At 36.6% G+C, this 22709-nt stretch overlaps 2 protein-coding genes across 5 annotated transcripts; both read right to left on the bottom strand.

Moving 5' to 3' along the window:
• Nucleotides 1–935: 935 nt before the first annotated feature.
• On the bottom strand, nt 936–16110 carry LOC140776141 (uncharacterized). 3 transcript variants are annotated; one of them, XM_073119730.1, is made up of 8 exons: nt 15787–16110; nt 12745–12859; nt 11155–11224; nt 9788–10047; nt 8452–8568; nt 3208–3259; nt 1464–1986; nt 936–1262 (listed from the first exon to the last, which is right to left on the bottom strand). In XM_073119730.1, exons 2-7 carry the CDS (start codon nt 12838–12840, stop codon nt 1466–1468), a joined length of 1116 nt encoding a protein of 371 aa, XP_072975831.1. In that variant the 5' UTR covers nt 12841–12859; nt 15787–16110; the 3' UTR covers nt 936–1262; nt 1464–1465. The 3 variants fall into 3 exon arrangements, with proteins under 3 accessions (XP_072975831.1, XP_072975830.1, XP_072975829.1); XM_073119729.1 differs by lacking the exon at nt 936–1262 and having other exon boundaries at nt 1283–1986; XM_073119728.1 differs by lacking the exon at nt 936–1262 and having other exon boundaries at nt 1283–1986; nt 12745–12841.
• A 1289-nt stretch (nt 16111–17399) lies between these two features.
• On the bottom strand, nt 17400–22403 carry LOC140776706 (basic helix-loop-helix protein A). 2 transcript variants are annotated; one of them, XM_073120519.1, is made up of 9 exons: nt 22202–22403; nt 21824–22078; nt 21094–21190; nt 20792–20806; nt 20526–20582; nt 19783–20380; nt 19028–19443; nt 18093–18575; nt 17400–17730 (listed from the first exon to the last, which is right to left on the bottom strand). In XM_073120519.1, the coding sequence occupies exons 1-9, from the start codon at nt 22312–22314 to the stop codon at nt 17647–17649; spliced, it is 2118 nt and encodes a 705-aa protein (XP_072976620.1). In that variant the 5' UTR covers nt 22315–22403; the 3' UTR covers nt 17400–17646. The 2 variants fall into 2 exon arrangements, with proteins under 2 accessions (XP_072976620.1, XP_072976619.1); XM_073120518.1 differs by having other exon boundaries at nt 19028–19446; nt 22202–22402.
• Between the last annotated feature and the right edge of the window lie 306 nt (nt 22404–22709).

Below are 22709 nucleotides of genomic sequence, written 5' to 3'. Positions count from 1 at the left end.
AGAATCTAAAAACAAAATTGCATCATGCACTCAAGCTCTGACGGATATTTTTTGGATTGCAGTGAGAATTTAATGTCGTGCTCTCGTTTATAATTTATTTGTCTATTTGTTAGATAACTTAAAAACTTAAATTGTTGAGTAACATATCAATAATATGAATCATGTGTTTAAAGGTTAAAACTCAGCCTCTTACTATTTTCAGATTCAATCTTCACATTTTTTTTTTTTATTAGATCACTGGAAAAAAAAATTTATTTCAAATAAACATTCGATGCAAGAAGAAAGAAATGCAACTGTCGAACCAAAATCAGAGAGAAAAAAAAAAGTAAAAAAAAATACAAGATTTTGATCAGGTAGGGTGCAAAATGAAAATAAAAAATCTTTATTTCAAATTGATAATCTACGCATGGAGGACAATATGAACCTGGAAGCCAGCTAATCTTGATGGAGAACCAAATCTTATCTTGGACCACCAAAACTTTTAACATTGCCGAACATGTTTCATCCAAAAGAAAAATATCATCGTGGAAAGCCACTTTCATTTCTGCAGGAGGTTGGGACTTTGTTTTTAATAAATCATTATACTAAAATAAGAGTAGAAAAAATGGCTAATCCTCTAGGATATATTGGTTAGATAACTAAATCAACTCTCCCAAAATTCGTGCCAAAACTGAGGTTGATAAGACTCAATCACTATGACTATAATTATGAACTAATTTAACTTTTAATACTAGGGCTTGGTGCATCTTCCAACAAACTACACAGAGCTGAGGTAAAGAACAGGGCTTTTTTAGATAGCTTCACAACCACCCTAACTTTTCTCAGGAAAAAACTGCAAAATGAGAACCTTGTTAGCACAATATGCCTTGATTCCAAATGGTTCCTGTCAGCACAATCTAATGCAAGAAAATAAAATATAAAGTTACGAGCAGCAATCCTATTTGCATATTGCTGAATTGTTGACCTGAGCAAAGATATCACCAAGCCAAGCTCACTAGTTCAAAGAAAGCTAGGTTCAGCTCCAACTCTCTTTAGAGAATTAACTTTTGCTCTATGTTGGATTTCTTTATATCCAACATTATGATTGTGTAATATTTCCTCAAGAATTACTCAGAGCAAGAGCTTGGATGCCATCAACAATAACCTAACCATGTTACATTTTCTTATGAACATGTACAAAAATAAAACCCCTCAAAGCTTTTTCCACAAGACATGGTTACTGCCCATGTGATTCGAATTCCTCCTTTATGGTTGATGTGCTTCTGTGTTTTAAGGACATAATAAGAATATGCAAGCTGTTAGTGCTGTTCATGTTGCAATTGATAAACACATAATTAAAGTGAACAGTTGCAGTACTATTATCTTGTATACACGACCTGAGAAAGAACTACTGAACACAATGTATTAGCCTCTGGTGTCTACTCAATAAGAAGAATAAGGTAGAAGGTAAGAGTTAAACATACATTTATGTTTGAGTGTGGTTCTCCAAGAATTTCCAAGAAGGCTTCATTGCATTCGACCACTGCAAACCGAACTGTACAAGACCTTTAAGCCATTTGATTTTATTCACAAGTTCCTCCAATTCTAAAATGGAGGACTCTATAGTTTCAGGACGCCTTACTGAAGTTAGAGAATTCTTTTCCCTAGTCCATTTATCCTTGATGGAATCAAACGAATGCTGTTGGCATTTTCTGTTTCTATAGTTGCTTTCACAGGTTATCAACATGGTAGGTGAATCTTCCACGTTGTCGCCAGAAGTAGATCCTCCGCAAAAGCAGTTCAGTTTTCCTTCCTCCATCGGTGTGTGAGATAAATTTTTTACTTCATCGCACAAGCCGGATGCTTCATTACACTGGAGTTTTACTTTCATGCTAGATGGATCTTTTACTTCATCACATGATCTGGATACTTTGTACAAGCAGCTGGGCATCTCTTCTTTAATATCACTGGGTTTCGCATCTGCACTCATGTCAGTTTTTTCTTCACCTGCATATAGCAGAAATTTTCAGAACTACAATTAGATGAGTGGACAAATAACTTAGTCGGAAAAGAACATAGATTCAGATTTCAGAAAGATAACATCTGGACTAGCATTTCCTTTTCTTGAGGATGCAGTATCCAAGTTCAGGCAGAAATATACCAGCTGATCTATTTAAAGAAAAAGAACTGCAAGTTCCACCTGGTGCACAACTCATAGAACTTCAAGAGTACTTTCTGTTTTCTATCTATGCAATGGTACTTCATCTATTCTATCTATGCAACAGCAACATCATATGAATGTGACCTATTCCCATAATAATGGGACAGAGACATGCTATGTTTTGTTTCGTTTTCCCTTAGTTGTCCATAGAGTTGAGAAAGTTCAGCAAAATTTAATATTTCCAAACTTTTTAGAGGAATGGGTTAAACCTCTTTCGCCAAAAGCAAATCGCTATCAAAGTCATTGGTTCTTGACTTGGATATTCTTTTAGTGTTCTTATCAGGTTGTAACTGTCCATTAAAAAAAAATACTGACTTTAATAGTGATTAAGTTTCGCTGAAAGAAATTTGACATATTCCTCGAAAAAGTTTAAAATCTCACCTATTCCTTTAATGAGTTTAAGGACAAATCCATCTTGCAGAAAAGTCTACCTATTATTGTGCACCAAGAAGATGGTCGATTGGTGGAAAATTCTGTAAATCTCGTAAATCAAATGAACTTTCTAGCTAAATAATGGTAGTAACGAACAACGGAATGATGGATGATCTGTTAGCAGAAAATAGTTGACATTCAACAGATAAAGGAGTTTATGAGATAAATATTTATTTGGATAACTGGATGTAAAAATACAAAAACAGCAACTAATTATCAATCAAATTGCTGAGGAGAAAGTAAGGACATTTTTGTCCATCTAATTACTTAACTATTTTTTATTTTCTGAGAAAATTTCTAATGAAGAGGACTTAGTGATACAATTAGATAATTTTGTGGGTGTATATGTCTACTTTTCTTTCTTTTTTTAAGAGATGAGAATAATATGAAGTGATGGATGAGGATGTCAAAATAAAATAGCCCAAATACAAATACTAGCATATAATAAAACAGAAAATTCTTTATAATTTCGAAATCACCACTACCATTTGGAATTTTAAGTTTGCTTCTTGCTCATGGGAATTAGTAGATATGATACAAAAGTACAGTGACATATTCAGTATGATCAACATTACCATGATTACTTGTATGCAGCAAACGAGCACAATATCGGTAATCACCATGTTCCTAACAACAGACAACAAAAAATTAGCATAACTCATATGTGAGTAATTCCTTATAAGCCAAATTGAATATACTTATATATTCATGTCCGAATAGCACCTATGGTAGAACTACGGAATTGATTGCACTATAAAATAAGATCACTCTTCACAGTTAATTGCTATTAGGAAATTGATAGGCATTCCTCGAATTGGCGATCCGAAGATGTCTTCCGTATCCCACGATCAATGCGAGTCCCGATATATCCTCAGATTCGGGTGCCAACCTCCAGTGTGAAAGCTAGGTCTAGCGTAAACCTTTAAGGTTAAGGGGTTCCTTGATATTCAACAGTTGGATCAGAATAAAGTTTTGGAAGATGATAGATTCGAAATGGCTGAACCAATTTATTGGAACGGATGGTGAAATGGAGGTCAACAAGATGGTGGTGATGCTCAACCTAGGTAGGGCAATAATGGAGTGGTGGGCAAAGATGATAGTGGGTGGTTGTAGTTGGTAGGGAAGGTGATAGGCAAGAAGAATGGCCATATCTGAGGAACAAGAGGCGCCAACCAGACGAGGACGTAAGCAACAGTGATCAGCCCTAGGTCTTGCTAGGTTGACCATGGCTTGGAGATAGTTGAAGAAGAAGGAAGAAATCGATCTCAAAATTATTTGATTAATCCAAGATGATCTCAAATAGGGGTGAACCATATATCATATAGTGACTCCCTAATCACCTTAGTCGACATAGCTAATTTTAGCTCAGGTCTAACCGACTCAAACCACCACCCTAACGCAACAAATGTAGAGATTAAGGAACCCCAAGTGTATTTGGTGGCTACCTAATTCGTCTTAGTTGGCCGACTTGAAAAAGGCTCGAGTCCAACTCGTACACATAAGCAAGAAGAACTAATAAGCAAATAAATAGATAAATAGCTAGGAGCTCGATGCAAAACCCCCTGACCCTCCTCATGCACTGAATCTAAGTGATTAGGTTAACTGATCTGAATTGATTTATAATAGTCCATTGTGCTTCCCGCACCTTAACCTCAAGGTACGAAATGGGTGGGCAAACTTGTATCTCTTACACGGGCTCCAATGTCTCCTCATCAGCCTTGGTGCCGACAACTAAGTGTTTATCCCAACTTGAGTTACCAACCTTCCAGATGGCATAGTTGGTAATTCAAGTTGGGACAAGCGTTTAGTCTCGAGCGTAGTAGTCATTTCATAGTTCTCTGATCAGTGGGATGCCATGAGAGGTCATTAATCTTTTATAACCGAGTTTCTTCTAGGCTAAGTAAACCCCCCTTGCGCTTCTCTAGTCGTTGCTACCCTTTGCACTTCTCCACTAACATGCCTCGGGTAGATTGCGCCCATGTCTAACTTGAGTCCCTTCTCTAGCTTCACCATCTTGGTCCCGCCTGACCTCATCGTTTTTTAGTTCAACTCGGGTCCAATCCACCATATCTTAGCTTTAAATTCTGCAACATGAACTCAGTGTAGCAAGGTGGATTCAATCAATTCGTACTTAGGTTCGAGGCAATTGAGCCAAATCGTTTTCATCATTCCTATGAGGTCCTAGTTCACCTTCTCAAACTCGAGCTCAATCACCTCTGATCCTTCTAGGTGGGCTCTCTTCAAGTCTACAAGATAAGGGAAATTTGGATGCAAATAAATAATCAAGTCGGTCAGGTCAGCTTGGTGTAAGTTCGTCTCATGCCTCCACATGATTGCACCCAACTTGACCTCGGATGAAGCCTCTGATGCCCCAATCTTCTTCATCAAATGTAAGGTGCAGCTCAGCTTCATCTTCACACTCTCTAGTCGCACCACTCCATTGTCTCGCCTGAACATCATCTACATGCTACTGAAGCCAAACATCACCAGTCCCAAGCTCTATAGCCACTGCTTGCCAAGAATAATGTCACTTTTTGAAGGATGAGAAATCGACAATAAGCTTGTGTCCTTGCACCCGAGTTCCAACCCAGCAGCACAAGCGATCTATCTCGCAGCTTTGTGTTGTCGCCAATCGCCACTTCAATCCCTGTCGTTAGCTCTTCTTCCAATCCCAACCTCTAGACAAGCCGCTCGTCTAAGGAGTTATTGTGTGCCTACCTAAATCAATAAGAATATGCACACACTGCTTTTTGGCTAAGCCATCCACTCGAAGAGTTTTCGGCACAGTGGACTCCGAGTACACATGCAAGGATATCTTAGCCTACTCGTCCTCCTCTACACACTCCTCTCCAACCTATTCGTCAATCTGCTCAGCATTCTCTTCCTCTACATCATGGTCCTCAGCATCCTCACGGCTATCTATCAACATTACACTCCCTTCGCACGTCGGTGTTCGAGCATGAAGCGTTCTTCACAACAAAAGCAAATGTCATTTGCTTCTCTCTCCTCCACTTGAGCAGGTGTGGGAATCGGGACTGGATAAATGGCCTCCCCCTTACATTGAGGGTCTAAGTGAGCCCTCAAACTTGAAAATCCTACTGCTGGTCTCAATACTGCAACATATCCTCTCGGTGTCACGGTTAGCCAAGTCGAGTAACGGCTGTCCCAACCTATCCATGTTGCTTTGCTTTGGCTCTTCAACTCTTTGAGCTTCCTCTCTATTAAGATGACATATTGAAAAGTGTCGTCCAAGGTTGTTGGTCGAAGTGCCTTGACATCCGCTTGTATTTCTCCCCGTAGATCGAATACAAAAGTACTCCGAAGTAATGATCTATCATGTCAGGGTGCATCAGCTACTCAACCCTCTCAAATTCTTCTTGGTATGCTGCTACATTAATCCGATGTGTCATTTTTGAGAGTAGTGCATCAAACTTGTATTAATCCTTGGATCCAAAACATCGCGAAAATTCAGCAGTAAAGTTAGCCCTCCTCTCAAGCCAGTTATCGGTGGAGCCTATACCAATGAAGTGCGGGTCCTTCAAGATGAAGTTTCCCGCCGGCCTTGCGCTTATGGCTGGTTTGAACAAAGGGCGCTCTTGATCAACTCAGAGGTACCACCTCACGTACTCGAGGTCATCCAGCTGCGAATGATGTCCTCCGATTCATGGCAATCTCCTAGTAAACATACGCCACCGTATTTGCCCGATTGCTTGATATATTGGTTCTCCTAGCGATGTACATGAGAGTTTCTCTAGCACCCTTGGCCTGGATAGAGTGGGTAATGGAGGTGTAGGAGGCTTGGTTAGGGTGCCCATGGGTGGAGGGCTCAGTGGTGGAGGGCTCCAGCGTAGGGTATTGGCAATTACGGCCTCCGCGAGTAGCTCGAACATCCTTTCTTGCGAGACTCGGGTCGCCGTGTGACCTATGCACCTCACGATCCGCACGCATTTCCTCTAGCATTCGGAAAAGTAGGTATGTGGGTATGGACCTAGCTTTCATTCAATATAGACCAACAAGGATGATTCCGAGTCAACCGAGGTTAGCGCTGCCTTTCCTCCACCTTGACTTGGAGCTTCAGTGAAGATCTCTTCCTCTAGGCCCACGTAGTTTTTATTTGTTCTCCTTGCATATGGACCTCGTGTTAGCCATTAATGATAGTTCAAGGTCGACATGCTTTAATATAACTAATAGGCACTCCTCTTATTGGTGATCCGAAAGTGTCTTCAGACTCCCACAATCAATATGAGTCCTGATATATCCTCGGATTCAAATTCTGACCTCTGATGTGAAAGCTGGGTCTACTGCGAACCTTCAAGATTAAGAGAGTCATTGAGATTCAACGATTATATCAAAATAAGATTTTAAGAAATGATAGAATCGGGATGGTGGAACAAATCTATCAAAACAAATGGTGAAATGGAGGTCGACGAGGTCGTGGTGGTGCTCAACCTAGGTAGGGCGGTAATGGAGATGGTGGGTGAAGGTGATGGTAGGTGGTTGTAGTCGATCTAAAAGGTGATAAGTAAGAAGGATGGGCCGTCTCTCAGGGACGAGAGACGCCGATCGGACGAAGAGGAAGGTAGTGGTGATCGGCCCTAGGTGGTGCTAGGTCGGTCACAGTTTGGAGGTAGTCGAACGAGGAAGAAGTCGATCTCAAAATTATTTGATTATCCAAGATCTTAATTAGGGGTGCACCACAAATCATATAATAGTTCCCTAATCGCCTTGGTCAACCTAGCTAATCTTAACTTAGGTCTGATAGACTCAAACCAATACCCTAACGCATCAAATCTAGAGATTAGGTGTGCACCCTGAGTGTATTTGGTGGTTACCTAATTTGACTCAGCTAGCCGACTCGAAAAGGCTCAAGTCTAACTCGTACACATAAGCAAAAAGGACTAATAATAAAATGCACCTAACATAGGGTCTAAACAGCAAACGCAACTAAAAAGCAAATACAAAGATAAAATAAATAGACAAATAGCCAGGGGTTGGATGCAAAAACCCCTGGCTCTCCTCATGTGCAGAATCCAAGTGATTAGGTTAACCAATCCAGACCAGTTCGTAAAGGAAGCAACTGCCTAAATTCCAAACAATTCATTATGCCCATTGTTGAGTCAATTCCATGATTACATGTAAAAAACAACAGAATTCTCGGTATAACTTCCAAGAGATGTTACAATTAGTGTATAATTGCAATTTATGCAAATACAAAGAGTGATTCTTTTAAAAGGAAGAATCATTGAAAATTATTCTAGAATAATTAGTAGATGATCAAAGAGATACTTTATTTGATCTTTTGAATGCTTAAATGTTAAAAGAGAAAAGTAAATGATAGTTTACATCCAATAGTAATCTCAAATAAGAGTAGACAAAAAATGAAAGGGAGTTTCTGAAATACCTTATACCCCAACCACCTTAAAGTACCCATAACCCTACACTAATATAATAATTTGATATAGAACCAAAAGGAAATTTAAATGTTCACGTCACAATGAGGTTCATGCTGCTGCTGGCTTCTTAATCAGACAGGGTAGATTGTTATATGTGAATCAGTAATTATGCTCCATACTACAAAAGCTATAAGTAGATAGTCAAGTACTCAAGTTCATGCTTCAAGTCAATAACCTAAAAAATTTAGATAACAATCATGTGAGTATGATTATGGTTAATTGCAAGCACAAAAAAATGGAACAGTATAAAAGGCAACAGCAATGTAATAACACAAGGAGAGAAAAAGATAGTGACATTGACAGAACAAGATTTAAAAGATGTTACAGCAATATAATTCTAGATCCAAACTAAATGAAGACAATTACATTTGATATAGGTACCGTCCATCCACTTTCTGGGGACCAATTAAGAGATGGCCTTAAGTCCTTACAAAGAGCAGAATAAGATCTCCCTTCACCAACTGGAGGCTCTGGCAATTCTATCTATAAGCACAAAGAAAAAGGAAATGTCTTCTCAGTTCTGATAACAGGACTAGTTTATGTGAGTTATTTGTAAAACTGTACTTGTACAAGAAAAAAGTACATAGTTACAACATCAAAAGAAGAGAAATTGAATATCGGGTCGTACAACATTTAAGGCTTATTATATGGTCTTAATAGAAAAGAAGCAACTACTTATCAAAATATACGTCTATATTTATACTTTCCATTTTAGCAATGATAAACGCAAAAAAAAAGAGAGATATTGTAGAATAAATCTATTTTTACTAAATTTCATTTAACAATCCTTTGTTCTCTCGGATGATCTATATTTTTTTGTTCTGCATTTTGCACTTTCATCTAGAATTGTCCCTTCTTTCCTGTCTCTATCTTTGACTAATTATCTGTCAAACAGATTTCATTCATAAATTTGAGCTTTAAGAGTAAGATATCAAACTTCAGTGCTGTCACATATTTGACCTGAATGAGGAAGAACAAATAAATCACGACCTACTTTCTATGTCAAGTAGCTTTGGACTAACGGACATTGTTGACCTATTCCAGCAACTAAAACCATGGCTGCACAGATAGTGTTGGCCTGCTCAGCACTTCTCTAAACTTAGTGATGTATGGCATGACAAAAAGAACCAACTGAAGCCTACTAATGACAAGCAGATCAGGGAGAAAAATCAGCACATAGGGAATTTCTGCCAAAAGTCCAAATGGCAGTTTATGCTAAATATAAGGAATCATTCAAACAATTTTGACACATGATTGCCTATAAAATACATTGAGTTTAGGAATTTTAAAAATCCAATGAGCATAATATTACAAATTAAGCATAGGCCTAACAAATGGTTAAAAAATCACATTTGAAAACCATGGATAGATCATAGAACTGATTCCCATTAGTTTCCAAGGAAGAATAAGTTTTTTTCTTTCCCCCCTCCAAGGAATCAAAATGTTTTGCAATTTGATTTGGAAATTAACATTCTTCATATGCAAATCATCAACTGACAAGAATATAAAAACCCCAGTAAGGCAACTCAAAAAATGCAAAAACTAACTGTCTACTCCATCCAGGAGAGGAATTATGCAGCACAGAAATATATGCAACTTACAAACACTAACTAATTCCTGAAACAATATTTTCTGTAACAAGTTAAGATGTAGATTTTAGAAATATAATTAAAAGTATGAGAATCCGCTGATGATATTTTACCTGAACTTTACCATCACCAAGTAAGTGAGTCACTCTTCCTGACCAGTAACAATTGTCATACCACCAATCAACCAGATAACCAATTCTCCAAGCATCATCAGCAATTGCTATCACATCAGATGTTGGATAAGAATCAGGCAGTTGCCCATGATGGTAGCAAGGAGGAAAGGAAGGACGGATCATAAGCTCCATGTCCTTAACTCCATGTGATTTAGTAGGCTTCTGTGGGGGCTTTTGATACAAATTAGTCCACCTCACCTCTGGAAATATTGAGGTATGAAACAAAAACAGATATTAGGAGAAGGAATATACAGCCAATAGGTAAATGGAAGGACAAGCATGATATGCCAAAAGTGGCATCTCAAATACAAGATTCAGTGCCTAGTATTATACATGAACTAAACTGTAGAAAATTCTAGCAATTTCATTACAGAATGGAATTTTCATTGCACACTTTTTGCAACTAAAATCTACACTGACATTATTCAGTAAAAAATGCAAGAGCAAAATGTTACACAATTTAACGTAATATGCAAGACACAAAACAACCAAATTTTTTGCATGAAATAATTCAAAAAAGAGGACTGAAGTTTATAAATAAAATTTTGTACATCTCGAGAACTCTGAATCTAAGAAATTAGCGAAAATTAATTTTAACAGAGTAACAACATTTCAGAACTTTCAAGAATTTACACCCTATTTGAATGGAGAGAATAGGAGAGAAGAGAACAGAAAGTTAGGAGAGAAAATAATTTTCTCTTGTTTAGATTGAACTTTTAGAAGAGAAAGGGAGAGAGAAAGAAAGAGAAAAGAAAATAGACTCCCAAAATTTTAATGTTCCAAATATATCCCTATTCTATTATACTATTTACTTAAATATTTTAGATTATATTTATAAATTTAAAGAAGAATGATTCAATACTAAATATTGTAGCTTCGTGTTGGATATTATAGCTTGTAGGTAATATAAATCGTATATATTACTTTCATTTTTATTTTATTTTATTGAAACTTTATTTATCTAAAAGAGTATATCTTATGGATCATATAGCTTGTGGTGATTTATTTTACTGATTAAATATTACATAAAGGGTAATATGGTAAACATATTATTTCTCTTCTTAAATTAGACAGAGTAAACTTATTTTTCTCCTCTTCTCTCGAATACATCCAAACAAAAAGAGAGAGCTATTTGCTCTTCTATTATCTTCTCTCGTTTCCTCTTATGTTCTTTTCTCTCCTATTCTCTCCATCCAAACAAAGTCGTAGAGCCATGTAAGACTGTGTATCAGCCTTCAAGAGATTCATAAGCATGTGTTAACTAGAAAAGGCATTACAAGATATTTTGGTTAAAAGTGGTCACTTACTTTCATCTGGAAAGTCAAAGTACTCCAAAGAACACCCAAGCTTGCCTTTTTTGAAGCAAATATTCTTAATCTGTTGGAAAAGATAGGCTTTAGTAACTAATACATAATCGAACGCCTAGACAGTTATGAGAAATCAATGTAAATTCAAATGTAAAAAGTAATCAAGCATATAAGTGAAAATAAAAATAAACATCATAGTGAGAGAAAAGGTCCATACACTCCAAACTACATAATATTGACATCTTTATGTGAGACGAACTTCAGTTATAAACATAAATTCATGGGAATTATCTAAAATTCAAACAAGAAGATGCTCATACTTCATAGAAGTTTAGAACTAATTTGAGCTAAAGTAATTTGAATAAAGGATCGAGCAAATTGCATACTCATATATGGAGTTCCAAGATTAACACAATCAACTCTTCATGGCACACCATTCCTATATTTCTGAATTACAAAGACCTGTAGCGTATATGTAATTATGTACCTTATATTGCAATGGAACCCATATATTGCTCATCCAGATAGGCAACATGAAAAAGTAAGCTTTCATGAAAAAATAGTTGTTGATTGCCATGAGAACATCCAGGCAATGTATTCCCATAAAAGAAGGCTCTAGATTCCATGATCGTCACCTGAATTGAAATTCTTATAGGTTGTTGATGCCATATCATGATAAGAAAGTAATTGTAGACAACAAGTTGAAAATTATAATGCCAAAAAATCATCAAAAACTTTTTTGTTGACTGCATATAATTAATTGTGATCGTGAAGAGGGTCTATAATAGACTTGTAGGCCTTTGACAATTATTGCAATTCCAAAAAAATTCATGATTTCTTCTGACATGAACAGTTTTCATTTTTTATTTTTCATGTCAAATACATGTATATGAAAAACTATCAAGTGGTCCCCACTTAATAAAGATAATTGGTTGTCTACTAATCAGGGGTCTAAGTATCAGAATTACAGTTGGAATCAATTGTCCAGAAAAAAATGTATCAACCGTATTGACAGTATCAGCCTATATTTTGGAATAATTTTTAAAATATAGAAAAATTCTACTTTTTTAGAAATAATAATAATAATAATATATAAATATAAATTATTCATATATAAAGTCTAAAAACTATTTTATCAATCTCTATCTTCCTCATTCTATCACTTACACACACTCTCTCTCCCTTTCGCATAAATTAAAAAAAAAATTTACCTTCTCTCCCGCTAATTGTTTCTCTTATCAAACTCTCTCTCCCTTAAAAAAAACTCTCTCATCCTCCCTCTCTGACTACCTCCTATCTCCCTCTCCGGTTTCCCTCTCTCTTTCTCTCCATTTTCGGGTCAGAATTGGTTGAAACCAATCATTGCCCTAGATTGGAATCGGCTATGGCTGATTCTGATCCGTTTCAGCCAATCCACTTGGGATTGGCTGAAAGCTTCCATGCTACTGAAACATATAAAAAATTTACCTTAGAATATTTTCACAGGTGAAAATTCATGTATAAATTAATATCCGCATATACTGCCAAAATTTATCCTTATATGCAAGCATAATCCTTGCACCAAATGCTAACATATTTTCCCAAGTCTACCTTGCAGCGAAACCATGCTCCACGAAAGCCTACACAAAAGGACTTCGCTTCGGCCTCTTGTCCGACTCTAAAGGGCAGTTGATGCTTCAAGTCCATACTAATCCATCCAATGATACTGAAAAACAGCATTAGTTCACATATTATAGTAAGAAAATATTCACAAATAAATAGATAGACAATTTCCAACTATGGTATATGAGATAAGTCACTAGTAATAAGCTAAACAGACGAAAGCATTAACATAGTAATACAACAAAAAAATAATATAGTTGAGCATAGTGAGCCTATTGCAAATAAAGAGTAAATTACTCAGTATGAGATGACAGAATCACGGATCAAGAGGTCTACCAGACTACATAAAGTATCATCCAAATATCCTACTCCAAAGTATGTTCTTATGTATGAGGAGCCAGAATTCTTCTAATAAGTGCAAGAACTAAAAAAGAGAGAGAGGTGATTTCAAGCTATGCAAGAAGAGATAAAAATCCTTGTATAGAAATCGCACTTTTAATTTGGTAAAGCTACCTAAAAGTAAGAGAGCAAGTGGGAACAAATGGGTCTATAGAATCAAGACAGATGAAAATAGATTGGAGCCTAAATACTAAGCAAAACTGGTTGTCCAAGTGTTTTGGTCATAAGAAAGATAGATTTTGATAAAAAATTTGCTCCAGTTGTAAAAATATCATCTCTTTGGAGTATTCTCGAAGTGGTAGCTAGCGTAGATTTTGAGACTGAGCAACTTGATGTGAAGATGGCCTTCTTACATGGAGGGTTGAATGAAAAAAAAAATCTATATGGAACAACTTAAAAGTTTAAAGCAAAAGGTCATGAGCATTTTGTTTGCAAGTTAAAGAAAGAGTTTATATGGGCTTAAACAAGCACCAAAGCAATAGTATAAAAAATTCTACTATTTCATGGAAGGTCACGACTACAAAAGAACAAATTTAGAATTTTATGTATATATTCAAAGGTTCAAAGATGTCAAGTTTGCCATTTTACTACCCTGTTAATTATTGGTTGTGATATTAACAAATTTGATAGGTTAAGGAAAAACTTAAGCAAGTCTTTTGTCACAAAAAATTTGGAAGTTGCAAAACAAATGCTTAGCATGAGGACCTCCATGATAAAAAGAACAAGAGGCTTTGGCTATCACCGGAAAGGTATATTTAAAAGATATTTGAATGGTTCAAATAGAAAATATCAAACTAGTTCCTCTCCATTTGCCAGTCACTTTAAGCTCACTAGCAAGCAATGTGCTACAAGTGAAAAAGAGAATGAAGAAATGCAAATAGTTCCATACACTTCAACAATAGAAAGTCTAATATGTGCAATAGTATGCACAAGGCTAAATTTAGCTTATACAATTAGTGTGGTTAGTAGATATTTCCCAACTCCTGTCAAAGAACATTGAGCTCCAGTCAAATGAATCTTCAGATATCTTAGAGGCACTCCAAAATTTTGTCTATTTTTTTAGATATGGTAAATCTGAATTAGAGGGCTTCATAGATGCAAATGTGGCTGGTGACCGGTGACCCTAGGAAGTTTACATCATGCTTCATGATTTTTGCAAGGGAAACTGTTTCTCTGCAATCTATGTTGCAGAAGTGTGTTGTTTTGTCAACTACAGAGGTTAAATATATTGCAGTGACAGGTGGCGTGCAATGAATTGTTTTGGATGAAAAGAATTTTTCAAAATTGGACTTAAAGCAAGGTATGTATACTCTTTTTTGTGATGTGAGGTATTCTAGTTTTCACTCAAAGCTAAAGCACATTGATGTGAGATATTATCAAATATGGGAGGTCCTAGAGAAAAAATTGTTGCATCTTCAGAAAATCCATACCGATTAGAACAATTCGAATATGATGACAAAATTATTATCTAAGTATAAGAATAAAGTTCGCATAGTCAATGTAGGCTTGGTAGAGCCCTTCATATAAGATGGGAACAGGGAATTTGTTGAGTTTGGGCATCTCATCTAATTTAAGGGTGGGACCCACCAACTTAAGTGGAACAAAAAAAATAAGAGGAGAAATAGGAAATAAGGCTAAAGCTCCCTTCTAATCAAGTAAGATTAGAGAAAAAAGTAACAACTTTTAAAAGAAAAAAGAGGAGGATTTTCTTGGAGAGCTTGTAGAATCCATCTCAAAAAATGAGGTGGAGATCTTGTCCAAGACATTCTCAAGAGGGAGAAGCACTTTTGTAAAACTTATCATTTTCAGTGAGATTGTTCCCATTATTTTGTAGAACACTAGTCATTTTGTTTGTATGAAGTGATACTTGATGCTTGCGACCCTTTAGTTTTTCTTGAAGAACTTTGTAAACCTGTTATTGTCGATTATATTGATGGTTTGATATGGACGTAGATCTCATAGTTTTTACCTCATGTTGGAGGATTTTTCACATAAATTGCTTGTCTTTGATTGTGTCTTATTTGCTTACTTTTGATCGTGATTAACTCATTCTATTTGCACAAAAATAGAAAAAATGGTAACTTTGTTTGGTCTCATTCCCAACACAAGAAACCATCAAAAGATACAAAATCATCGGGATAAATATATTGCAGACCACCCGTTTATACCTGCTTGAGTTCTCAAAAGTTTTCTACTACATGTTATCTGAAAACAAAATAAATCCTAAATTAAACATCCAAAAAGGCCGTGCCGTGTTGGCCCACGCTTCCACCTCATGGATATGTAAATGTACAACAGAGATATATCAACGTAACAGAAACGAGAGAAGAAGAAGCAAGATGCCAACATCAAAAAGGGGACCCTAAATGAGGCAACAACAAAAACAACCATAAACCCTAGTCTATTAGGAGATCAATCAAAATAATATAATATTCTTAGTTTGCTTTAAAATTCAACATATGTATCATGGTTATCGCAGCTCAACAAAATCAAACATATGTATCACAACATCGTCAGCCGACTCGAGTTCTGGGCTCACTAGTTGGAATTATCAAAGAAGTAACAGACCAGAAGCAGGTAACGGCAGAGAAAGTGTAAAACAAGAAAGCAACACTAAAAACGTAAGTATACCTCAAGCGCGTCTATCTTCCACCGCGATCTGCGCCTAGCATTCTAAGATGAGAATCCATCCATTTGTGGCGTTGTTCTCTTCGTCCACCGGAATCGGAGACGAAATGGAGATGACGAGAGACAGAGAGAGAGATAGAGAAAAAAGGGAGAGAGAAAAGGATCCGCGAGGGGAAAGGGAACAGATGGATAGACGGGCGAAGGCGGCCAGGCGGTGAGTCTTGCCGTCGTCCGCCGCGGAGTAGGGGGGAAGAGGAGGAGGTTTAAACAAGGAAGGAAGGAAGGCTAAGAGAGTAAGAGGTGGTGGGTTTGGGGAAAAAGTTTACGTTGGAGGCGAAACGGAATGTTAAGATTATATTTACAACGCCTTGGAATTTATTAGACCGCCTTCGTGTTCTGGATCAAATTATCCAGCTCCATCAGTCGGTTAGAGGGATTCGATTTGTGCCACCGTTGATTGAGCCTGCTGCCAATGGTACGAATCTTAAAGTCTATCTGCCTTACCAATGGCCCCATTGTACCATCGCAAACTTTACTGTTTTCTTTTACCCACCTGACTATGTGGTAAGTAAAATATGAGTCACATTTTATTATCGATTTAGGGAAAATTTAATGATTACTAAAATATTAGTTAACTTTTAAAGAACAAATTTGTATATAAAAAAAATTACCTAATAGATTTAAACTAGTCAAAAACTCAGTTTTATTTGAATCTAATTTAATCTTCTTATATATTATTCCACGTGTTTTGGTTTCTAAGGCGAAACATGTTTTTGATCACATACTCTAATCCTAGAACCTAATTTTCTCTAAATATAAAAATCCAAGTTTTATTACATTATTCAAAAATAATAATTAAGATAGAACTCAAAATATCTAAATTGTTAAATGAAAAATTCAAAGTTATCAAACTCACTAAAAGGACAAGAGGTAGAATAAAGACTACCCACCTTCTATCTAACAAAATTTTAATATCAAATTCTTTTATCATTTGGTTGTGGAATAAGAGAAAAATGAAATTGGGATGACTTATTCTATAATAAAAGTAATTTTATCATAACTTTGTGTTCGGTGTTTGATCGAAAAAGGAGGGATAAGTGCTTGTGATCTAAAATAAAAAATAAAAATGATCGTATTGACATTATTATCTGTTTCCCAACTTAATGTAAATATGTAGGGCTATCCGATGAAAAAATTCTTAGATTTTAGTAATAGGAATATGAGGCTCTTGAAACTTTTAATTTACTAAATGTATAATTTTTTATAATAAAATATACATAATTTATATAGAAGATATGCACAAGTGCACAACAAGAGCCCATTTATGCTATTTTGAAAAAAGAATTTGTGCAAATGCCCCAAATATGTAACACCCAAAAAGAGAAAAAAAAAAAACTTGTTGACTAATCGAGACAACTAAAAAGGAAAACATGCTATTTCTAAATCATCCCCCCTTAAGTATCTAAATCTCTAAAATAGGCTAGGTGGTTCTACACATCGAAATATGCAAGTGAAGCACTAATTTCATCTTATTGAATAACCTACCCCTATTTGAATTCATATCAATATGATAATAAATTTTGCTTGGTTGTTCAGTATTACTCTCCTTTTTGTTATCAGAAGAAGATTTTAGTTTATTCATCTATGAGAACATCTGCAGTTATTACAAACTAAATAAATCAGGGCACTATGTAGACTGCTACAGTCAGAAAATTAGTCTTGTTATTTTGTATTCTATACATGTGTTGCTATATAAGTGCATTGTGGAACAGTACTCTGTTACACAAGACATTGATATAGATCTGCGTCAGTGGTTTGAGCTTCCTGCTTACAATGGCATTAATCATCATAAATGGTTTGCTGTTATAATTGGTAGACTGACAGGATTTGGTAAATTGAGGATTTTACTTCACGAATGCTTGCTTTCTTTCCATTTACTTCCTTCACCTGAAAAAGAGACGAAATAGAAGAGGTTAGCAAAACTATAGAAACTATCTATCACAGATAATTAGTTTCTGAATTTATTTCAGAGTAAATTATGGGACAGAGTAGATAAATGTTGGATTCTGATAATTTGGGAACAAATAGCATGATGACAAAATTTTTCAAGGGACTACAAATGATGGCCTAGTTTCAGTAAATACAACCTCATCTCAGAGTGTGATCTTGTTACTTTAAGATACTTGTAGGATCCAAATTTAGAGCATCTGAGTAATAACTTTGATTGCAATTCAGATCAATCATGTGTGCATCTTTTGTCAATTATGTAGAAACACTCATCATGCAAAAGGATGGTGATTAGAATCTACCTTGGCGCGTAATTCTGCAACAAATGTGTCATTTGCTGTGGTTGACTGAATTGAGGTGATCTCTAATCGAATGTCGTGAAGTGTTTGCATGATCTTAAGAAGCAGCCCTTCTCTGTAAGGGCATTGAATCTCCAATAGAGCATCTGATTCTATTATAGAGACCTGTACACTGGTAGATGGAGCTTCTATAGCTTTAGTAGTCTTACCAGTCTCATTGTTCCCTTCTAGCACTCTTAACTTTCGCTTATCTGGAAATACAAAGCTGTGCTTGTTGGTCGCGACGTAATTAACGGCACCAGCCTGAGGTGAACCACTCCTTTTTGGTGCAGTTTTGTCCTTTGAATTGCTCTGACTATGGATTTCTGCTTCTTTTAGCCTCCGGTCGATTTCGATTTTCCTGTTTCGTGATTCCAGTTCTTGTATACGCTTTCGCAATTGCTTCACATACTCGATTGTATCACCTAAGATTGAAGCCTTATCCATCTGCAAACATCATAGCAAAGTCATTGATCTTATCAAATAAGGATCAAAATAATTACATACTTTCTGTAAGAAATAATGGATTATTTATAGTAATGAATTAATTGAACACAGGACTGGCAAGACACTCTAGACTAAGGTAGAATTGAAGAAAAAGATGTCACACCATATAGCTTTCACCACAAACAAATTGATGAATTCTTCCAGCAGTTGTTGCATGCAAGATATAAATTCATTCATCATGAATAGAATAAGAGACCATGACCTCACCTAAGCTAAATTTTGGCAGAAAGTTTTAATCATAAACTCTGGAATTGCATAAGAATAGAAGTTCAGATTTGCTTGGATCACCTCCACTGTCCAACCAAAAGTTCATTGCCGTAGCTATGAATTAAAACTTCAGGATCTATATTTTTAATGACTGGCTATGATGAAATTTCATTCAAGATTTATACCTTGGTCACAAATGGAACCAGTGAGCGAAGGATGATGAACCTTTCGTTAAGCTTCTCTCTTCTGCGCCGTTCTGCAAGCACATGGTTAGCACTTAGTTCTTCTTGCGGTGTACCTTTTCGAAACCTACTCCCACCTTCGCCATATCTCGATTTAGGTGATTGATCATCCTTATACTTGCAATGAAGATTAGGAACATTGAGTAAGGCATTTTTAAGCATCCATTGTGAAGTGCCTTCAGAGAGCGCAGGTTGAAGATGCTCTCTTGTAGAAGTCCATCTAGTGAATGTTGATCCATGCGACATAGACAAGTACGGATTAGTGTTCGATTCTGCTTGTTGGCTAAAGCTGTGCTGTAGGATTGCTGAAACTGTCTGAGAATAATGAGCATCTTCTGCTGACAATTCTTGAACTTCAGCTGCTGAAAGAAAAAAAAGAAAAAGAAACAATGATGTTATAAGTCAAGAGACATACATGACTAATTTTTTAACACAATATTTTCCACATTAAAGATCACAGAAAAGAAAATTACAAACAAAAGATGAATTACTAAAACAGCCTTGAATTTTTGAACTAAACTAAACTAAACAGGGAAGCCACAGAGGCTTTTCTTTTCAGCTATTAGCAGCAAATGGAAAGACTTGATAACTCTTCAATACTTTGATAGACATATAGATGTCTCGATATTCTGAAAAACTTTGCCGATAAGTAGATCAGAATATAATGGCTAATCTACAAAGTATCATCCTGAAGGTACCTGATGATTGTGGAAACACACTGCAAAGGTCTTCATCTAGAAAATGCCAAGTTAGGTGAGTATCATCTTGTCTCTCATGGTTAGACTGATCACTATTGCTCTGACATACAGCAAGCATTTGGAGTTCTGCATCTAAGTTGTTTGAGCAGTCATCAGGAGATCCCAATCTTGTACCTTCTGACATCTCAATCTGCATCAGTTCACTAGGCTCAGTATTAGGAGTTGCTTCCTGAGATCTTGTCAAGTTAGGAGAAGACAGTTGTCTTGAAATCCTTGCAATGTATCTTCTAGTGTCAGCTTCTGAGGCTGAACCTGCCTCTACTTCATTATCACATTCGTCGTTACGATCATCGTCATCTTCTTCATCATCATCTTCGCCATCTTCTTCTTCTCCTTCTTCTTCTCCTCCTCCTCCTTGGCTGGATCTATTTTGGTTTGCTATCTTTTGATGCATTACTCCTAGCTGGAAGGATGCTGCCTCATTGTATACAATGGGCTTCGAGGTCGAATGCTCAGAAATGGCGGGCGCAGGGTGGATGTCATGGTGGTCCATGAAGAAACCCTTGGCATGTTGAACTAGCCTAATATCTTCTTCAACCTGTTGAATTCATAGTAAATTGTCAGACTGAATTCATGCAAGACTACAAGTATTCATCTTGTTCTTCTATCTATGTAAATAATGACCTTGGTATTTATATGATTCAATTCTATATGCACTTCAAAGTATAGATCTATCAACTAACCTTTTCCGTACATCCAAGTTCAAGGACACCATCCGTCAGGGGAATGCATACAACAGTCTGCAATATTATCATAAATGAAAATAAGGATTTTCCCATCTTATAGTTCTTAATAATACACAACTTTGCTTGGACAGTTCGCCTACAATCTTTGCTATGACCGTTTTCTAATAGCTTAAGCTTATAGAATAACATTATAGCGGCGATACAGTTATACGCCTAATAATGAATGGTAAAGCTAGAAAGCTGTGCTAGCTGAAGAAAGATACCTGTATGCGAGCACTCTGTATCATCGAGCATCAACATTCGTATTGCACCATATAAAATGCACGACAAAGGAAGCAAAGAGTTAGGCTATGTACGTAGTTAAATACAATTTCATTTGATGGTTTACATATGTGCACTTTCTGAAAGATATCATCACCTTCTGAAGAATGAATCAAAGTTCAAACTATACTTTTCCTATCCACATCTCAAATCATTTTTCCATATGCTCGTGTGCTGCTAATTGTTTGTGGATCTTTTTTCAAAAAAAGAAGAAGATATATTCATGGCGTAGTAAATTAAATACCTTAGCAAGAATAGCTCTTGAGAAAACTTTGCTGTCAGCCTCATTTGCCCGTGTGAGCCAAACATGCCTTCTACTTGCCAATGCCTTTCCTGGTAACCTAAATGACGCATATTGTCAAACAAACTACAATACTACATGCATAACAAAGTAAACAAAAGCAAAATAGAAAACAAAAGTACCTACTAACATTAATAATATTAGAACTCAATTTATTATATTCTATTTCTACCTAAGAAAAAATTCAAGATTCTGACGATATAAAATTTTCTCGAGAACGGTCAGTATTACATATAGAATGAGCAACAATTGTCAAGTGATCAGTTTTTAGATATAGAAAGTTGCGATCCCTGTGGATTCGAACTTTAACAAGTTCCTGCAAGTAAAATACGACATAAAAAAATAATTAAATGCGAAGCTCCTTATATACAAAATTACTAGTGCTTTGCTACTCACAATTGCTTTAACTGTATTGTGTGCTTAATCCCCACTAAGGGAGAGTGCAACTAAGCCTGATTAATTATGCTTATGCAACTAAGCCTGATTAATTATGCTTAGTGAACTCCAACGCAAAAAACTAATTAATAATCGAAACTTTACGCTAAATCTTGGAAAAGTTTGTGTGTGTGTGTGTGTGTATGTATGATCTACCATTTGAATAACTTGTGTGCATACATATCAGAAGGTGATGGAGAGATATATCATACAGACATACGTACGTACGTATACATACCCAGACCCGGGAGGAAATGAGAAGGAGACACACATGAGGTAGAACCACTCGGACTCCGTAAGGTCCTCCGGCGATAAGGCGGCGCAGGGACGCCTCGCTGGCTGGTTAGCTTCCCCAGCTGAGAGCGACTCGTAGAGCTCCCGCAGCTGCTGGCTCCTCTGCAGCGCCGCCTCCTCCGTGCTCACCTCCGTCGGCTGCACCGTCTTCCGCGTCTTAATCGCGCCGTTGTAGTACCCTTCTCCCCATACCAGAATCCTTCATATCGTTCGAACTCCAACCAAGTTAGTTTAATCACAAACACAGGAAGCTAGAAGAAGAAGAAGAAGAAGAAGGGTACTATAATAATTAACCAAGCTAGCTAATCAATCAATTACATACCCTTGTTGAGGACATAGCTGCCAGAAGAGACTGTAAGTCCACTGGATGCTTTGCACCACGGACTGCAGCGCTTGCTGAAGCTTGTCAGAAGCGAAAGGAGCACAAATTCCCATGGCTTGTTAATTAGGTTCCAAAAGTGAACGTTTGACGTACTACTTGGAGCTCTTTTCTGGCTATTTGAATGGTGGAGAGATGGGAGTTGGAGGAGTTAATGTGGTTTTAGGTCGAGTAGGGTTTTGACTGGTGGTTCCACCTGACGGTTCTTACCTGCTCGTTCTTTCTTTCTTTCTTTCTTTCTTTCCTTCTTTCTTTCTTTCGTTCCTTCCTTCCTTCTTTCGTTATCACGTGGGCTCTGAGGGGGTTGTTTTTAATTAGTAATGCTTTTCCCGCAGGAGAGCGTAGGAGACGACGGAAAAAGGGATCTGGATTTAGTCGCTAGTCTTCACAGTAGATTTCTCATCAAAGATCGGCTAAGTAATTAACTTTTTCCCAGGTGATGTTTACTTTA

The sequence above is a fragment of the Typha angustifolia genome, chromosome 14, assembly GCF_048772165.1.
Source record: "Typha angustifolia cultivar Huaian chromosome 14, ASM4877216v1, whole genome shotgun sequence".
Lineage (NCBI taxonomy): Eukaryota > Viridiplantae > Streptophyta > Magnoliopsida > Poales > Typhaceae > Typha > Typha angustifolia.
The sequence above is the reverse complement of the archived record's forward strand: the minus strand, read 5'-3'. Positions and strand labels throughout refer to the sequence as shown.